This window comes from Danio rerio, chromosome 14 (assembly GCF_052040795.2).
Source record: "Danio rerio strain M-AB ecotype USA chromosome 14, GRCz13ab, whole genome shotgun sequence".
Lineage (NCBI taxonomy): Eukaryota > Metazoa > Chordata > Actinopteri > Cypriniformes > Danionidae > Danio > Danio rerio.
The window spans coordinates 27,479,023-27,497,764 of NC_141034.1; the positions used below are offsets into that span (position 1 = coordinate 27,479,023).

General features: G+C 37.8%; 1 protein-coding gene across 17 annotated transcripts in view; it reads left to right on the forward strand.

The window, feature by feature from the left end:
- enox2 (ecto-NOX disulfide-thiol exchanger 2) overlaps positions 1 to 18,742 on the forward strand; it is a 403,572-nt gene that overhangs the window by 279,227 nt on the left and 105,603 nt on the right. For all 17 annotated transcript variants that reach the window (XR_015507402.1, XR_015507399.1, XR_015507401.1 and 14 more), the window contains one exon: positions 17,244 to 17,399. Coding sequence is in view for 8 of the 17 variants with exons in the window: in XM_087281444.1 (XP_087137570.1) it covers positions 17,244 to 17,399 (156 nt within the window). In the remaining 9 variants the exon portion in view is untranslated. The remainder of the gene's footprint in view (positions 1 to 17,243; positions 17,400 to 18,742) is intronic.

Sequence of the window (18,742 nt, forward strand, 5' to 3'; positions counted from 1 at the left end):
TCATCCTGTCTGCTCTATTCCAAGAGTCTCTTCTTCTCTCTCTCTCTCTCTCTCTCTCTCTCTCTCTCTCTCTCTCTCTCTCTCTCTCTCTCTCTCTCTCTCTCTCTCTCTCTCTCTCTCTCTCTCTCTCTCTCTCTCTCTCTCTCTCTCTCTCTCTCTCTCTCTCTCTCTCTCTCTCTCTCTCTCTCTCTCTCTCTCTCTCTCTCTCTCTCTCTCTCTCTCTCTCTCTCTCTCTCTCTCTCTCTCTCTCTGCCCCCTATAGCAGTTTTCTCAGCTACTGTTGTTGAGCAGATCTCGCCTCATGTGGACCTCTGGGCTGATTCAAGTGCGGCCGCTCTTGACTCTTCATTCATCTGTATAAATAAGACTTCTCTGAATGCATCAAAGAGATACGTGTTATTGCTCTTTGGGGGGGTCCACAGGCTTTAACCGCAGCATATTTTTATTCCGCTCCGTATTTCCACCCTCCTTAGGCAGGGAGTGCGGTTCTGCTCTGTGATACATTATACTCGCGCAGCTCCACAGGATTCATGGGGAGCTCGTATTATGATCAATATCATCAGGAAAGGCAGCTAATTGGTACAGTCTCCAGCTGAGCTCTGGCTCTTTTATGACCATGATTTAAAGACACATTTACATTTTTTACACTACAGAGCAGACACAGCTATTTACAAAGTCATAGCTATCCATCTATAGGCCTATCTGTCTGTCTGTCTTTCTGTCTGTCTTTCTGTCTGTCTGTCTGTCTGTCTGTCAATACCAAAGTGTAACAGTTAGCCTAGCACATGTTAACAATGTTACTTTATGCTAGCAACTTAAATATGTGTTTGGCTGTCCTTCTCTCTGTCTGTCTGTCTGTTTGTTTCTAGCAAAGTGGAACAGCTTACCTAGCACATGCTAACAACATGTTACATTATGCTAGCAACTAAGTCTGTCTGTTTGTCCCTACCAGTGTAACAGCTAGCTTAGCACATGCTAACAGCATTACATTAGACTAATAAAAATATATTTGGCTCTCACTACCAAAGTGTTACAGATAGCCTAGCACATGCTAACAACATGTTACATTATGCTAGCTACTCGTTAAAGATTTGTCTTTCTGTTTGTCACTGCAAAAGTACAATAGCTAGCTTAGCACATGCTAATAACATTATATTATACTAGTAAAAATATGTCTCTCACTACCAATGTGTAACAGCTAGCCAAACACATGCTAACAACATGTTATATTATGCTAGCAACTGCCTAAAGATTTGTCTGTCTGTTTGTCATAACCAAAGTGTAACAGCTAGCCTAGCACATGCTAACAATGTTACATTATGCTAGAAACTGGTTTAAAATATGCTTGTTCGTCACTAACAAAGTGTATCAGCTAATAATTTAATGTTAGCAACTGGTTAAAAATATATCTCTCTAAATCTGTCTATTTTTCTGTCTGTTTGTCTTTCTGTCACTAGCAAAGTGTAACTGGTCTAGAACATGCTACATTATGCTACAACATGTTACATCATGCTAGCAACTGGTTAGAAATCTGTCTGTCTATCAAGCTTGATATCTATAGTATTGTTAAAAGGGAAATTTGAAATGGTTTCTTTTTTTGGTATTATGTTGTGTTATAGGGCCATATTAATAATCAGCTGCTTGCTTCCCACTAAATGCAGATGGCGTTTGCAACATGATCCAGCTGTATGGTTTTTAAGTCAGGGAACCCATGTTTTAGACATTGCTCACTGATCTTGACCTGTCAAATTATGGGCTGTTTGATATGCAACCTGCAGCTCCTGTTTCAGAGTTGTCAGTCAGTAAGCACCAGCCTGCGGTAGTCATAGGGGAATCAATGTCCTTTGCAGCTGATATGAGAGGGCTATTTTTCAATGTCTGAACTGAAGGCATCTGAAATGATTTACTGTCAAAGTATTTAGATTTAGCAGATAGCTGCATTTCATTCACTAATGTAGTAATAACCAAAAGTACTTGATATAGCTGGATGTTTACAGCCAATACTGCAGCCATTTTTCTTGTTTATGTGTTGTCTAGTTTGTAGTTTGTCTCCTTCTCTCTCCTTCTCATCAAAACCCACTTTTTATCTTAATGCAACATACACTCACCGGCCACTTTATTAGGTACACCTGTCCAACTGCTTGTTAATGCACATTTTTAATCAGCCAATCACATGGCAGCAATTCAGTGCATTCAGGCATGTAAACATGGTCAAGACGATCTTCTGCAGTTTAAAAATAGCATCAGAATGGGGAAGAAAGGGGATTTGAGTGACTTTGAACGTGGCATGGTTGTTAGTGCCAGACGGGCTGGTCTGTGTATTTTAGAAACTGCTGATCTACTGGGATTTTCATGCACAGCCATCTCTAGAATTTACAGAGAATGGTCCGAAAAGAGAAAATATCCAGTGAGCGATAGATCTGTGACCGCAAATGCCTTGTTGATGACTGGTCCTAGCTGATAGAAAGGCAAAAGTACCTTGAGACTGATGAGCTACAGCAGCAAAAGGCCACGCCGGTCGCTCCTGTCAGCTAAGAGCAGGAAACTGAGGCTATAATTCGCACAGGCTCAGCAAAATTGGACAATTGAAGATTGGAAATGCATTGCCTAGTCTGATGAGTCTCGATTTTTATTAATATTATTTTTATATTTTTTTTGGCTACAACTGTAAATGGTAGGGTCAGAATTTGCCAACAACATGAAAGCATGGGTCTATCATACTTTGTATCAACGGTTCAGGCTGGTTGAGGTGCAGACTGGTTTCTTAACTATGACAATGAGTTGACTGTGCTTAAAAGGCCTTCACAGTCACCCGTTCTCAGTCCAATAGAGCACCTTTGGGATGTGGTGGAATGGGAGGTTTGCATCATGGATGTGCAGCAACTGTGTGATGCTGTCATGTTAATATAGACAAAAATCTATAAGAAATATTTGTAGTACCTTGTTGAATCTATGCCAGAAAGGATTAAGGCAGTCCTGAAGGCAAAAGGGAGTCCAACCCGGTACTAGTAAGATGTACCTAATAAGGTGGCCTGTGGGTGTATTTGATGCCATACCTTAATTTGGCATTAAGTTTATTACACTACTTGATGCTGGGCAAGTGGGCATTAACTTATTACCAAATCTTACTCTCGTTCTAGTGAGCTCGTGGCACAGACGTATTGTTTTGAACAAGTGGAGCTGCAATGTTCATATCTGCTGTTTGTGAAAACAACTGTGGCTGTTAGATTTCTTTTCAGTATCAAAGAAGTAAGGAAATGATGGTCATCCAGGCCAAATTCACTTTTATTTATGCAGATCTTTACAGTCCTCTGGCTCTCTGCTCTAGGTTTAGCGGTATAAAGTGATTTCCCCCTCCAGAATCACTGCAAGTGTCGGGGGGAACTGCAGTGTGAAACAGCAGATCTTCAGTTGCAGATTTCCCACAAAGACATGCTGGCTCATTCCGGAGGGAGATGGTTTGCATGCCTCATTTGAGAATAGCCAACATGCCTCATGGGGTCTAGCTGTGTCATTCTTCAGAGTTGCTGCTGAGGGGGACGTTTGTGGAAGAAGGCAGAGAGCGCGGCGGACCCCTCCTCTACAGCAGGCAGCGGTCGCCAGCAGCTCTCTGCTGCTAAATGCCAGGCTGATTTTTTTGACTCTCATGCTCCTTTGATTGATGGCTGTCTTTTAATGTAGCTGCCCAAAGCAAATCAAGGTTTTAGATGTATTGCATATTATTAGTTGAATATCCAACATGCATTCCAGTCAGCATTAATATTTAAAGCGTTCAGAGTAATCCCTCAATAAATAATTGAAAAGCTGGTCTTGCGTTTTGCCATGAATTTTATGTGGTTGTTTTTTCTATTTCTCTTGCCTAATTGGAGATGTTGATCTCTGTTGGATGTTCAGTAGAATTTCATTGAACAAATATATCTGCAATAGTCATAATAAACTTGTACCGTGTGGCTTCTGTGGAGCACAATAGTGGATTCAATGAAAATCATTCCAACAAACAGCATTGGTCACAACTACGTATGGACCAAAGTTTGTTTTCATTAGTTTTCTTTATTGTTGGTTTGAACGCAAAGCTGTTCTGTTTCTTTTTGATAAGTTCCCAGTATATTTCAACTCTCGGTTTGTTCATTGTTTTGTTTTATGTCAGTGTTCTTATTGTTGTTTTATGTTCTGTGTGGTTTCTGCACTGCATTTGCAGTTTATTGGTCTCTTATATTTAAGACTATTTTACCTTCTTGCGTGTTTGACTAAACAGTACACTTATTAAAAAAACATTTTTAAAAATCCAGGACATCACCAGCTCTATTTCAAGCCTAGAACTAGCCAACCATCACCCCCATACTGCATAGAATTAGCGTCAGAGGCTAGCGCAGACAAAAAGCTTAAGCCAACAGCAAAGAAAGAGCCAGTAACTTCTGTATAGGTCTGCTCTGGCTGTTTACAGTAGCGTCCTGCTTCATCTTGGTGAGAGGATTCTCCATTTCTTTCTTCACAGGACCTTAGGCTCTGACGCATTAGCTCCACTTTGGACCTCAAGGCCTGCGATATTCCCCTAGCTATTCTGCTCTCTGTCTGCTCTTTGGTCTTCACCTCCAGTGGCTCATTCTTTCAGTCCTGGCATTGTAAGCCAAATCTGCACCATGAGTTCTCCCACTCTTAACCCCGCTGTGGGCCTCGGTCTTGGCTATGTTTTAGGTCTTTCTTCATCTGTTCCTCCTCTCTAGGTCAAGTCAAGTTCAGACCAGACTGCCTAAGAAAAGTCTTGATAAAAAAATAAGATGAATTTAGAGTACTAAAACAAGAGCTAAATAATGTTTTGTCTAAAAGTGTAATTATAGAACCAGGATACAAGAAACATCATACATTTTAATATGAAATTACTATGTACTGTTTAATTGAATGATGCTATATTGTATTGGATAAGAGTCTGTCGACGCATTACACAAAACTCTCTCTAAAATCCCCTTCTCATGATTTGTCCACCTTTACCTGATCTTATCCATTTAAAAGGTACAGTATGTCTTCTAACTTAAAAGACTTTACTCCATGCCTCTTTAGAGTTTAGAGTCTCTAAAGTTGTTAGTTTTCTTCTGGTGTAGTTGTTAACAGAGCCGAGACAAGAAAACATGGGTGTATTCCCCACATCTATTACTCCTCAGGCTTGAGAAAATCCTTACTGGGCTTTGCTCTAAGAACAAATGTAAATAATCTCAGTTAAGCATTTCTGCCCTAGGATATTCCCTTGCCTTTTCTCAATCTAAACACCATTCTGATGTATTGAGGATTCAGCGGTTGGAAATTGTGTTTTTGATCAATCTACCTTTGATTAAACTGGGTCAGTTTCTAAACAAACGTATCGTTTTATTTATCTGGAGAGAACGTTTGTTTGTGCGGATCATCCGTCTTATAGGTGCCTCCAATAAATATCTTTTCCAGCTCTAATTTTTTAACAGGCTGCTTTTCCTGGAGAACGGGCCTGTAATTTCTCAGCCTGCTTAATGTGCTGCGTGCCAGCCGAGAGCAGGTTCCATAATTCATCAGTCCGATGCCTATTACCTCAGTGCCAGAGCACGAGCCGTCCTGCACCTGCTGCCGTGAGGCACATTAAAGACCTTAACAGAGGGCCACGTCCACAGCGCCCATGCAGAAGCGTCATACATTTCTCTTAACTGTTAAGAGAGATGGGCTATTGGCCTGATTCTGTCACATTTGTTTTCATTGTTCTTTTTTCATGTGTTTTATTTTAAGTTTGTCACAGTCGTGTTTTGCTGTGTTGTCATACTGTATGATTCATTTTTCTCCTCGTGTGATCTTGCCATGTGGTTCCTTTTCAGCTTCTTTCCCAGAAAATAAAGATCCACAAATTTTTATGGCAAGATCAATATATTGAGTCCTAGGACGGTACAATTCATTTAAATTTAGTTTCTAGTTATATTTTGGTCACTAATAATTATGGAAAAAAAAAACAATTATTGAGATAAAATCATTATTGCATTATTTCCCACCCTTTTTCCAGCCATCCATGTTTTTGCCCAATTCATTCCTCCACAAAGCAAAATTTTCATGGAAATCAGTCTAATCATGTGACGTAACATTTGCTTGTTTTATTATTGTCTATTGGAATTTTTCTTCTAAGCACATGAGAGAGCATCTGTGCATGCAATCAGTCTTAAAGACAGAACAAAGCACGCATGTAAAGTCATCTTTTAGCTAAATTGAATACAAGCAAAGAAATTTATCAAAAGCCAGCGCTTAGTGATTATCTACATAAATCCTTACTTGTTATGTGATAAATAAACACTCAAAGTTGAGAATGAAAATGCATGTGGCAAAGTTCTAATTCAGATCAGTGTGGCTCTTAAAGTAACAGTATGCTATATTCCTGCTGCCGACTGCTTATCAGTATTAATCAAACAACAAAAAGCAAGGATAAAATCACTCGCTGTTCTTGACTGAATGTCTTTTGTAGATTAAATAAACAAATTAAGTTTAGTTTCTATGGTGAAAGTGCTTGAAGCATGGTTTATTACATTTGTATATTTTTATTTTATTCTTTTCTACAATTAGTTATTTAAAATGTAGAGATGTAATAATAATAATTAATCTAAATTATTTTGGTCTTCTTGTCCACTTTTAATTATTTGAAATAATTGTGATTACATTGATGACCAAATTAATCACGATCCTGAATTTTCCCATAATAGTGAGACAAAGCATTTACATCCTTGTGGAATTGTAAATACAACATTTACAATAGTCTAAAAAGTATGACTTGTACTGAATGAGCGCTGTAAAACATCACAAAATGTCAACTTGCAATTGCATGTACATGTGGACACAAAGCTTAAATACATAATCAAATGTAGTCTCATTACATACAGTATACAGGTCAGGCATACATTGCAAATACAGTTACAAGATGAATTTGCAAGTTGTTACTTTCTACATCATCTTTCTCTACCCTAAATTTGACTGGGGTGCTGTGGATTGCTTTGAAGTTGCCTAAATATACATTTTGGACCATAATAAATGGTCAATTGAACCATGTCTACTTTCTTTGTTTTAATTTTGTTTTGTTTTTTTTCTTTCCCAATTCCTTAATTTATCATAAACATATTGCAGGGCCTCAGAAGCTTTATAAAATAAAATGTAGGTGGCTCTATGATGACCAATTGGCCTTGCGTTCGTTTGAAACTCAGCATCAAACTATATATCTTTCTCCAGCCTACATACCTTTGGTCATACTTATTTGATTTCCAGCGAATGTGGTATATGTGACCAAACATTTTATTTCTGTCTCTTTCATAGAGAGCATAGCTCCAACAGTACTGATCTTCACCTTGACATGATCTTCTACAGCACTCATGGATCTATATTCTTTTTTTTTTTTTTTTTTTTTTTTTCCAGAGCAAGGGCTTCTTCCTTCCTGACTCTTCATGTAGGGCAAAGTTGTAGAGTCTCTTTTGGATAGTCGGCTTCTGTACTTTGACACTGACTGAGGCAAGTCTTGTAGGACTTAGAGGACGTCCTGGCCTAGATAGATTGCAGGGGTTTACAATTTGTAGATGGTATTTCAGACAGCAGAATGATTGACTACAAAAGGCTTTGAAATGGCAGCCTAGACTGCATCAACATTCTTTGGCAGAGAGCTATTTTGATTTGAGTGTGATGCATCCGCACAACTCAAGTTTCTCTCTGATAGTGCTTTAATCTGGTTTGTTTCTTCCGATTCTAATTTTAGACTTTGCAAAGATAAAAGTAGCAGTGTAGATTGTCCATATGTAGACGTCATCTCACTTGATTTGAGTTCTGACGGGAGAATTTTTGCACTTTTCTCTTCATTTATCATCGCCGATAATGGGGTTATACAGTTTATGGTTCCATTTTGTAGAAAATAAATGCTGTTCCTTACGATTACATTTTTCCAAGGTATTAATCGCTTAAGGTTTGGCTGGTTAGCATTGCCTATTAGCCCCTGATTGTAAATAAAAAAAATTTTCAAGTGAGTTACTGTTGCCTTTCTATCAGCTGGAACGTCTGGCCATTCTCCTCTGACCTCTGTCATCAACAAGGCATTGTGTTGTTGCAATGTGATTGGCTGATTAGAAATTTCCGTTAACGAGCAGTTAGACAGGTGTACCTAATAAAGTGTCCAGTGAGTAGAAATTAAATGTAAACATTCAAACAGTAATATTTACAGTTTAAAAAACTTTTTCTATTGCAGAACATTTCTAAAAGTTATATTTTATATACTTAATTTTCATTTATTTTATCATTTGTACTTTTGATTGTCTTATATGCAAATAAAACAGATAAATATCAACTACAAGGCAAGGCAAGTTTATTTATATTGCACATTTCATACACAGTGGCAACTCAAAGTGCTTTACATAAACAGGAATAAAAGAGACAAAGGTAAGAAAATAAAACAAATAATAAGAATTATAAAAATAAGCATAAAACAACAGATAAAAATGTGTTTAAAAGGGTTATAAGATAATGAAAAAGAAAAGAAAAGCATAATAGTGTGATCTGTCGGACGCAGCACAGTGCTCATTCAGTAAAGGCACAGCTAAACAGATGTGGTTTCAGTCTTGATTTGAATGTGCCTAATGTTGGAGCACATCTGATCATTTCTGGAAGCTGATTCCAGCAGCGAGGGGCATAGTAGCTGAAAACTGATTCACCCTGCTTTGACTGAACTCTTGGAACTTCTAGTTTATATGATCCTTAAGATCTGAATGATCTGTTGGGTTTGTATTCAGTCAGCATATCTGTACATAAATTGAGGTCCTAGGCCATTCAGTGATTTATAGACAAGTAATAATACTTTAAAAATCTATTCTGAATGTAACTGGGAGCCATTGTTGAGACCTGAGGACAGGTTATATTAATACAAAGCATTAACATATAGACCAAACAGTACAAGGTAATTAAGTAAAATAAATAATATATAAACTGAGTAAATAAACCAAACCAAAATGCATACATCATTTTTGTAAATATTATAAATGTATTTACTGTCACCTGATTTCTTAATGCATCCTTGCTGAATAGAAAAATTAATTAAACGCATAAAGTGCTCCATTATTTAGAGCTATTATTTCTCTTCTTTTCAAAAGAACACAATTTATTTGAAACATTATAAATGTATTTAATATCATCTGATTTTTTTTTTTGTTTTTGTTTAATGAATTCTTTCTTAATAGAACAATTAATTTCATGCATAAAGAACTCCATTATTAAGAGGCTTTATTGGAGTATGCACAGACACACACCTAATGTTTTGATTATTATTCCTTAGATTAGAAAGTTCACTTCTGCACCGTCATTATGAAGGAATCATAGGCTGAAAATGATGCAAGTCTTTCACAGTAATTTGTTCAACTCTGTCTGCTGTACTTCTGTATCCTTATTTAATCTCCATTGCATGGTCACACTACATATGCAGATTCACAAAGATTTGCCTCTAGTTGCTTTCCGTTCGGGATCGAAAGGTGCAGCTTTCAAAGTTTTTCATAGTCTGCCGTGTTCCTTCGACTGCTATTAATATTTCCCTTTCAAAACCATATCCTTTGATTTATCCTCAGATTTTTATGCCATTTGATTATCAGGGCTGTTCATTTACACATTCACACATTTTCTTTCTAATGCAATTGCAATTAATACATTTGCTTGTTAATTATGTTTTCATGAAATTGCAGTTATTGATCATACAAGAGTCTTGAGTATTTTCAAAGCAGCACAAAAGTTGTAATTGCTAATTGCTGTAAGAAATCAAACTAACTTTACATAATTAACACTATTTATAAAGAGCTAGTTAAACAGGACCACTACATAGCAGAATTTCTAATGAAATGTTTGTTTCCTGCTCTTTTACAGATATTGTTTTGTTTTCATCAAGTTCTTGATGATTTAAATCATCTTTTGTAATATCTGAAAACAGACAACAGTTGTAATATAAACTCTTCCTCTTTTTTCTCCTTTATTTATGAGTCTTTAATTTATCTGTGACATTTCTGTTAATATAGCACTTGCCTTTTAAGTAAGCGATAGTCATAGTATTTAATATAATAATAATAATGATAATAGTAATTTGGTTCGGCAGGGTACAATTTGATTGGGTGACTGCTGAAAAGTTCAACATGCAGGATAAATTAACCCAAGCCAATGGAAAGTGCATATTGCAGAATTTTTGCAAAACCGGTATTACATTAATATTGGCATGTTTTGCATCAGTTTAAAAATGTGTTCAATTTTCTCAGAACCTTATACGCTCACAGGTTTTTACACAGGTTCAGTCTTGAAGACAAATCATACACTATGGTTAAAGTGTTTTGATGTGATAACATACAGTAGTATTGCGCAGGGAACTGTGCAATAATGAGTCTTAATGCGACAAGTGGGACACTTGCCAAATGGAGCAAATGTTAAAGAGCGACACCTGCGCCACACAAACACACACACACACACACACAGAAAATGGTCAAACTACTTCCTCTACAAACAAGTGTTTGCATGACTGTACAGACAAAGCAGAATAATATAATAAGAAAATATTAGTTTGCAACATCAAGCAGCAGAACGAGCTGTTTAAAGAATTAGAACAAGCTGTTGTCTAAAAATGAATGGAAGTGAATGGGACGGGAAGTCTCGAGCCAGAAAGATTCGAATGGCTGTGTATGCTCGAACATGAAGAATGAATGTCAACACTTTGAAACTTGCAGCATTCTCAAAGAGTACAAAAGCTATCACTGTGGATATACAGCACTTTTTAAATGATACATATTTATTGTACAGTACATTAAAGGGTCAATATTGGTACCTTATGAAATCACATCTAGTCACAAAAATGAGCTATTTGAAACACTCAACTGTTGATAGAAATTGAATTTAGAGTGAAAGTTTATCGGTAATTCTCAGTTTTTAAACCGGCTCATAAATGCAAAACCATATTCCACGTTTCTGTGATCATTCATTGCACATTCCAATTGTTTGTTTTGTCATTAAACATTTTTTTATGGGGAAAATTTTTATTTTTTGTTTTAATAATTATTTTTTAGCTAAGTTTTATATTTTAGTTTTGTTGGGATAGAATAGTGAATGACAGACAAGAGAGCATTGAGAGCAGAGAGAGTAGAAGGGTCGGCATGGGACCTCAAGCCGGAAATCCAACTCAGGTCACCGTGAGCACTATGGTGCTATATGTCGACGCACTTAACCACTAGGCTATTGCCGCGGACATGGGGAGCATTTTTACCCATATATAGATAAGATCAGACACTAAAGGAAAGTTGTGACATGTGGCCAAGTAAGGTGGACGATACTCAGTATGTGTGGATCTGCGTTTAACCCATCTAAGTGCACAGACACAACAGTGAACATGCACACAGCACACACTGTTAACACACACCACGTGAATATACCCATTGATGCAGTGTCTGGGGAGCAGTTGGAGGACCGGTGCCTTGCTCAAGGCACTCACCTCAGCCATGGTATTGAAGGTGGAATTCTCTCACGACCTATAATCATTGCCGGTGCTCGAATTCGAACCTGATCTCAAACCATTAGGCCACAGCTACCCCAGTGTACATGTTAATTCCTGAACAGTTATCACTCAGTGATACCTATTGTACTGTTATTTTTGTGTGTATTTTGGAGCCAAAACCCAGGAACAATTACCCATTTTCCATCAAGGCAGTTTGAGTGCTGGTTTGGAGCCGAAGCCTAGTTTCAATTTTAATTAGTTCAAAGCAATGGCTCTGAACCAGGAAAAGTGGTTCTTAAGTGGCAACAAAACTTTGCTTGGCTACAAGTAAGAACCAATTGCATCAGAGGCTGAAACCATTTTGACTGTGTGCCACATTTAAAATCGTAGCAGAACATAATGGTGAAGACATGATCATTCTTTTTTTTTGTATCTGTCTATTTAATTGAACGTGTTTTGATTTGTCTTATATAGGTTTGCAAAGTTATTGCTGATACCTTGTTTGTATTTGGTGCTTACACTTTTTGGAGAAAGAAGAGGCATATGCAGTGGTGCCAGACCTACAGTAGCTCTTCAGTGGCTCTCTAGATTGTGAAAAAGCTAAGCAGTTTACCAGACAAACCAGCTTGAACCGTTAATAGCACTGGCTCCAAACTAGCACCTGACTTCTTGTGTATTTCATGTGCATTCACAGCTCATGATGCAGGTATTTGCGTCGTCTGTTATAGTGACTGACTGTAATGTAAAGTATTATAAAAAATGAAATTTGTCATTTCAATTTCATAGGACTGTTATATATAGGCAAATTAGTTGCTAATTTTTATAGCAGTTTAACAATTTAAATGCTTCTTATTGCATATTACGAAATTCAATGGGACGCACATGACTTTACAGAGAGCTTACAACCTACTAACTACGGTTTGCCTTAAGAACATGTGGGGCAACCGAAGTAAGAACAAAATTTGTTACTAACTAGCTAGTAGTTACTAAGCTCCTAGTGTTGACTTTACATTGCAGTTTAAGAAAGAACTTACGAACAGCTAGTTTAACCCTACCCTGGTCCATACTGGTTTGAAAAAGGATAAATGAGGGCCTAAACACTGAGGAAAAAATCTTTCCTCGACTGACATGTACAAGGATCGAGCAAATTCTGCCACCAAGGATGCTTAAGGCTGGTGCTGGAAGATCTTCATACTGTAGTAAGGGTGGATTGACTCAACAGGATTTGCTACTGTCTGACGTGATAGAAAGCAGGCAGTGCTAAAGAAAGGGGCTCAATCCTGGGCACCTGAAGACAGAGGTGCAAGATGACACTAAAAGCCATCCATTGAAAAATAACCAGCGCTACAGCCTAACACTGTGTCCTAACTAAATGCGACTTGGCCGTGATACTCCAAAAAAAAAAAAAAAACATTTCTATTTGAGAAGGAAAAGCCTTTTCCATTTGCTTGAGAGTGCATTGGCTTGTATTTAAATGTTTCTGTCATGTTGCATCACATTTTGTGCAGACAGCCAAATTGCTTATTTGCTAAATCTTGTGGCGTTGTGGTTTGTTAGGACATTGTGTAAGGGTGCATGTCCAACAAAGTGTTTTTTGCGCTGCAGAAATGCAAGTGCTGCCCTAAAAACGCTTACCAACAAGCACATCTGCAACAGTAAGTGAGCGTAAAATGCTCATCAGCCCCTATCTACACTGCCATTGTTTTTAAAAAGCAGTGCTTCCATTGACACCAACAGAAAAAAGAACAGCTCTTCTGTTTCTGCAGTTCAAAATGCTTCAGGGGACATGAACCCTGAGAGATGAGTGGATCTCATCATTTACAGGAAGCCAAGGCCTGCTCCTGTCCAACATACAGAGGCTCGAGCAGAGTGAGGGAACAGGAGGCTCATTGCTTAGCCATTGTCTCCATCCATGGGTGCTGCTGCCATTGTGACACATTTGAGCTCAGTCTTGAGGGTACCGTCTGGTCTGCGAGGGGCAATGAGGGATTATGAGATGAGTGAAGTGGGAGCGAAAATAATGAGAGCGGAACAAGGCCAGTGGAACAAATATGCTCAACACACTGCTTTCCAATCCCACTGAGAAACTTAGTAGAGTAAAAGTATCAGCGTAGATGTAGTGGAAGCTGAGTGAGGAAGTCTGGGGCATTTACTGTTTCACATTTACCCATAATCATAATTTGCGTAGACATAATTGGCATAAAAGGAATAAAAGTTAATGGTGTTTTACTGCCTCTAGTGTTTGTCTCAGCAAATTTTATGGGATTTTACAGAAATATTAGTAGAAACATATTTTTCTGTTGTGACTGTACTGTAGGTGCAATATTGAATCGTAATTAAAAGGTACTGATTTAGACTTACAGTCCTAGAATACACAGCAGAAGCAATGGCATCTATACAACAGTGAGCCATCTTATCTCCTGCCTCCATTGAGCTGCTGTGAGACAGAAATATCAATACTAACACACTCATTAAGGCTGATGATTATGGCGGTCAGCTCTTCTTTTTGTACATGCAGCAGGTCCTGTCTCACTTGTGTTAATAAATCTCCAAGAGAGGCCGTGATCTGGACCTGTCGGCTGCTGAAGGGCTTCCACCTCTCTCACACATCTGCCAGTTTATCTTCACACTCCATCCTGACCCTCTCTGTGAAATAGCTTCATGTCTAGTAGATCTTATGGAAGAAGTTCTTATAAAGTTTTTAGCTTACCTGTTTTATGTCCTCTGATATATTCTAATAACAAAAAAAATGAATCTCTGTCATGTAATATTGCTGACCTGAAGAGTTATGAAAGATGTGAAAGAATTTTCAAGAAAAGTGCAATGCATTTTGGGCTAATTTGTACTTTTTTTTTTTTTTTTACTTGACTGAATAGTCATCTAGTAAAAAGTGCACAGCTTCATGTACAGTACTAATAAAGGTTCAAATTGCCTGTTTTTAACATGTGAGCAGTTTATTAATGGTTTTCAAGGAAAGTTTATTAATGGAATGCCAGGAAATAAAGGCATGTTTTCTAAGCACGCTATATAGATAGATAGATAGATAGATAGATAGATAGATAGATAGATAGATAGATAGATAGATAGATAGATAGATAGATAGATAGATAGATAGATATACATATACATATATACACAAGTTTCGTGTGTGTGTGTGTGTGTGTGTGTGTGTGTGTGTGTGTGTGTGTGTGTGTGTGTGTGTGTGTGTGTGTGTGTGTGTGTGTGTGTGTGTGTGTGTGTGTGTGTATTTACAATTGCATCATGACGATTCCATCATGGGACCTTGATCTCAGCTCTGTCGACTTTTGATGTTGAAATTTCAAGAGTCCTGCATGCGGGTGGGTATGGGTAAACCACTAATTTTTGATGTAACGGGTGGGATAATTATTCCTGTGTCTTTTGCGGTTCAGGTGCAGGTTGGTAATAAACAGGACAGGCAGAATGTAGGTCCTGTAGTCAATCAGTGTGCAGCATTGTAGGCAATCGTGTGGCAACTGATGGACAGCGAGCACTCAACTCTTTTCGCTTATCACAACTTGAAAAAAGATTTAAGCTCATCATGGTGCTACTGGTCTCTTTCCTGCGTTACACTTAAGCTTTGATGCCAGCTTACCTTCTAGCAGGTTGCAGAGTGTCACAATCACCCATGCAGATCGCAAATCTACAAATATGCCTCCAAATGAACTACAAATTCCATCATACCTGTACTCTTACACCTGTTCTGGTTCACCTTTGATTGCAAGCACAAACAGCTGAAGCTGTCTAATCAAATGGGCTATAAAAGACAGCACACACACATTGTTGCTGAGTCTTGTTTATCTATTTGTGAACTTTGTTACCTGTTGTATGACCACGCTCTAGATTTGCCTGTATACATCTGTTTGCGCCTGTGTTGACTGTTGCCTGCCTGACCATTCTTGTTAATAAACCTGCATTAGGATCCGCACATCTGTTGTCATCGTCCCCTTTACATTACACAGAGTTTCAAAAGAGACACTCAAGAGAAAAACTTTTAAGTTGAGGAGCTATTTGTTTTTATAGTAGATTTGTTTTATATTTACTGTTGCACTAAAGTCTAAAAGTGAAGAATTGATGTTATTTATTACTTAATCGTTCAAGCTAACTCATAGAAGTGCTCTGTTTATTTAATAGATTTGTTAAATGTTAAAATAAGGTGAATGAAATAAAAAATAAGGAACAACTGGATCCTTTGCTCTTCTTTATTCTTTTTTTATGTATTATAGAAGTATCAGATCTGTTTTCGGTATTAGCAGATACTCAAAATCAAATGACTCGAACTCGGACTCGAGGGCAAAAAAAAACCTGATCCGGACATCCCTAATATTGGTGCTGCTTTTAGGTGATGGGTCGGGTGTTCTTTTAATTATTGCGGGTTTGGGTTTACCAAAAAGGACCCATGCAGGATTCTGATATAATATATAAGAAATAATAAATAGAGAAATAAGCCTGTATGTTAACAGAAAGTGTACTGGCAATTTATTACATTATTATGTAGATTATTCTCTAAAAATGAATGCAGTGTACTAGAGGTCAGTACACGGTGCTATGCTATTTGGTTTATTATAGTTTTTAAAACAAGTTATTTGTAGCATAATATACAACACCAACCCAGACAATATATCACTTCACACTATTAAAATGTTATTAAAAGTCATTTTAGAACTTTTAAAGGTTAAAAGTAGTTCAAGATCCCATTATGCAATTCAAAAGCATACATAATTGGGAGAATTGAAAATAAAAAATATAAAAATTGAATCACAAAATGCATAAAGCTGCTAATGAACAGTTTTTTACAGGGTACCAAGCTACTTTAATATGCTTTTTCCTTCCCAAACTGTTTTTTTTTTACATAATTCATTTAAAAGCTGAATTTTAAGTATATAAAATGTTTGTTTTGTCTTTTTATAGTAATGTAATTTTTTTAATAAGCCTAATAAGTAGATATAAACATAAATATGTGTTATGTTCTTTGCTGAAAAGTGTTATGCATTTATTTATAGTGTGATTTGCACATCATAGGTCTTTATTTTAGACATGCTTTTTTGCATCATCTTCTCTCATTATGCTTTTTCTGAGATGGCGAACTACATAGACGTTTTATTTATTTTTATTTTTTTGTTTATTTTTTTTGTCACAATACAGCATGAATGTAGACTGTGAATCCACCCTGAAATGGGTTATTCCTTTATTTCCTTGTAGTGAGATGCATTTTCTCGCACAACTTTTTGGCTACTCCTACACCACCACCCCCATGCCAGAGACAGAGCTTGTTTATATGGCATGGCTGCAAATATGGGAAATTTTTGAAGCATGCTAGTGGAGTGCTCTTAGTAAGGTTAGACAGACTTATAAACTCTCCACAGGTGCAGGAGAGACCGCAGAGCGTGAGGGCTCCGTCATTTCCATTTCAAAGAGCTCCATGCTGTCATGCAGCTGTAGTCTAAACCAATACCTGTAAATGAAAGCCAGTGTTCACTTCTTTTTTTGCCCACAGATGGACCACTCGCGCATAGTAACAAGCCAAGGCAAACAGCTGGGGGAATGAGTCAGTAAAAAGCTATTCATTCGGAAAGCCTTTTAAATATGTATTAGACTTATTTGTTTATTTATTGTGGAGAGCGAATGTTTAGCTCTCATAGCTTTAATTTGTGCGCAGCATAATGGCATCAACACACAGGCTAAAGTGGCTTTTATTTACTCAGTCCTTTGTGATGTCCTCTTTGTGTTTCTACAGATTTTGACCCCAGCCTTGGTATGATGACTGGCATTGCTCCAATGAACCCCATGATGCCCGGCCTTGGGATTGTGCCCCCGCCAGTTTCGCAAGACATGCCTATAGTGAAGGAAATCATCCACTGCAAGAGCTGCACACTCTTTCCACCAAACCCCAGTGAGCGTCTCTCTCTTTTTTATCTCTGCTGTGTGCCAAAGCTAGTGAGCTGACTAGTGAGGCAGTATTTTTAGGCGACCCGTGATACCTTTTTTTGGCAGAGCACAAAGGCAGGATCTCATGGACCCGAGCATTGAGAAGGCAATTTCAGAATGTACTGCAAGTTTAATTATGTTGATTATTAATAACTTAGATTTTAATACAATGCTGAAAATTCCAATTAAAATGTATTTTGAGTCATTGTGAGTTATCTAAAGCATGGAGGAATTGTAATGCTTATTTGAATATTGTATTATTGAATTACTGAATGTGCCCTAGTAATATCAAATCTCAAAAGTATATTTTGAAAAGCTGCCTACTAAAATAATAATGAAATAAAACATTCTCTTGCTGCACCCAAGTACACATATATTGAAAAAGTGCACTTTGAAATAATTTCAAAATTAAAGTTTACTTTTAAGTACACTTTAAATCTTTTTTTTACATGTTGCAGTATTTTAAATCAGTACACATTTTTTTTTGATATGTTTTAAACTGCAAACTTTATCCTAATGAAATTCTGTTCCACTTTAAATTGGATAGCCTAAACTATTGTGTAAAATGTAATGCAGTGTAATGTAATACACCCAAAGTGCTTCACAATCATGAGGAGAGGTCTCTCCACACCACCACCAGTGGCAGCATCCACGTGGATGATGTGACGGCAGCCACAGGACAACAGCGCCAGTGTGCTTACCACACACCATCCATAGGTGGAGACTGTGAGCCAATTTGGTGGATTGGGATGATTGGGAGGCCATGATAGGTAAGGGCCAATAGAGGGAATTTGGCCAGGACACCGGCATTATGCTCTTTCTCTTAACGAGAAGTGCCATGGAATTTGTAATGACCACAGAGAGTCAGAACCTTGGTGTTACATCACATCTGAAAGGCGGTGCCCACTGACAGTATTTTGTCCTCTTCACTTTTATTGGGGCATTAAGGACTCTCATAGACAGCAGGTTGAGCGTCCCCTGCTGGCCTCACTAACACCACTTCCAACAGCTACCTAGTTTTCCCATGTGGTTCCCATCCAGGTCTTGGGGTGATATGGCAGTGGCCCATATGTAGTTGCATCAAAAACATTAATGCAATGTACCAGCACAGTACATGCATTCGTTCTGAACCATCAAGTCACAATGGTCCTGTGATAAAAACAGACAGTCCAGATGTGCAGTCACTGGAGTTAGACAGAAAAGACCACTGCAGTGCAGCAACTGAGGGGCCATGCCTACTCGCTACCGTAAGCAGAAGATTGCAACTTTAAACCCACCTCTAAATTCTTCTGATTGGTCCAATGCTCC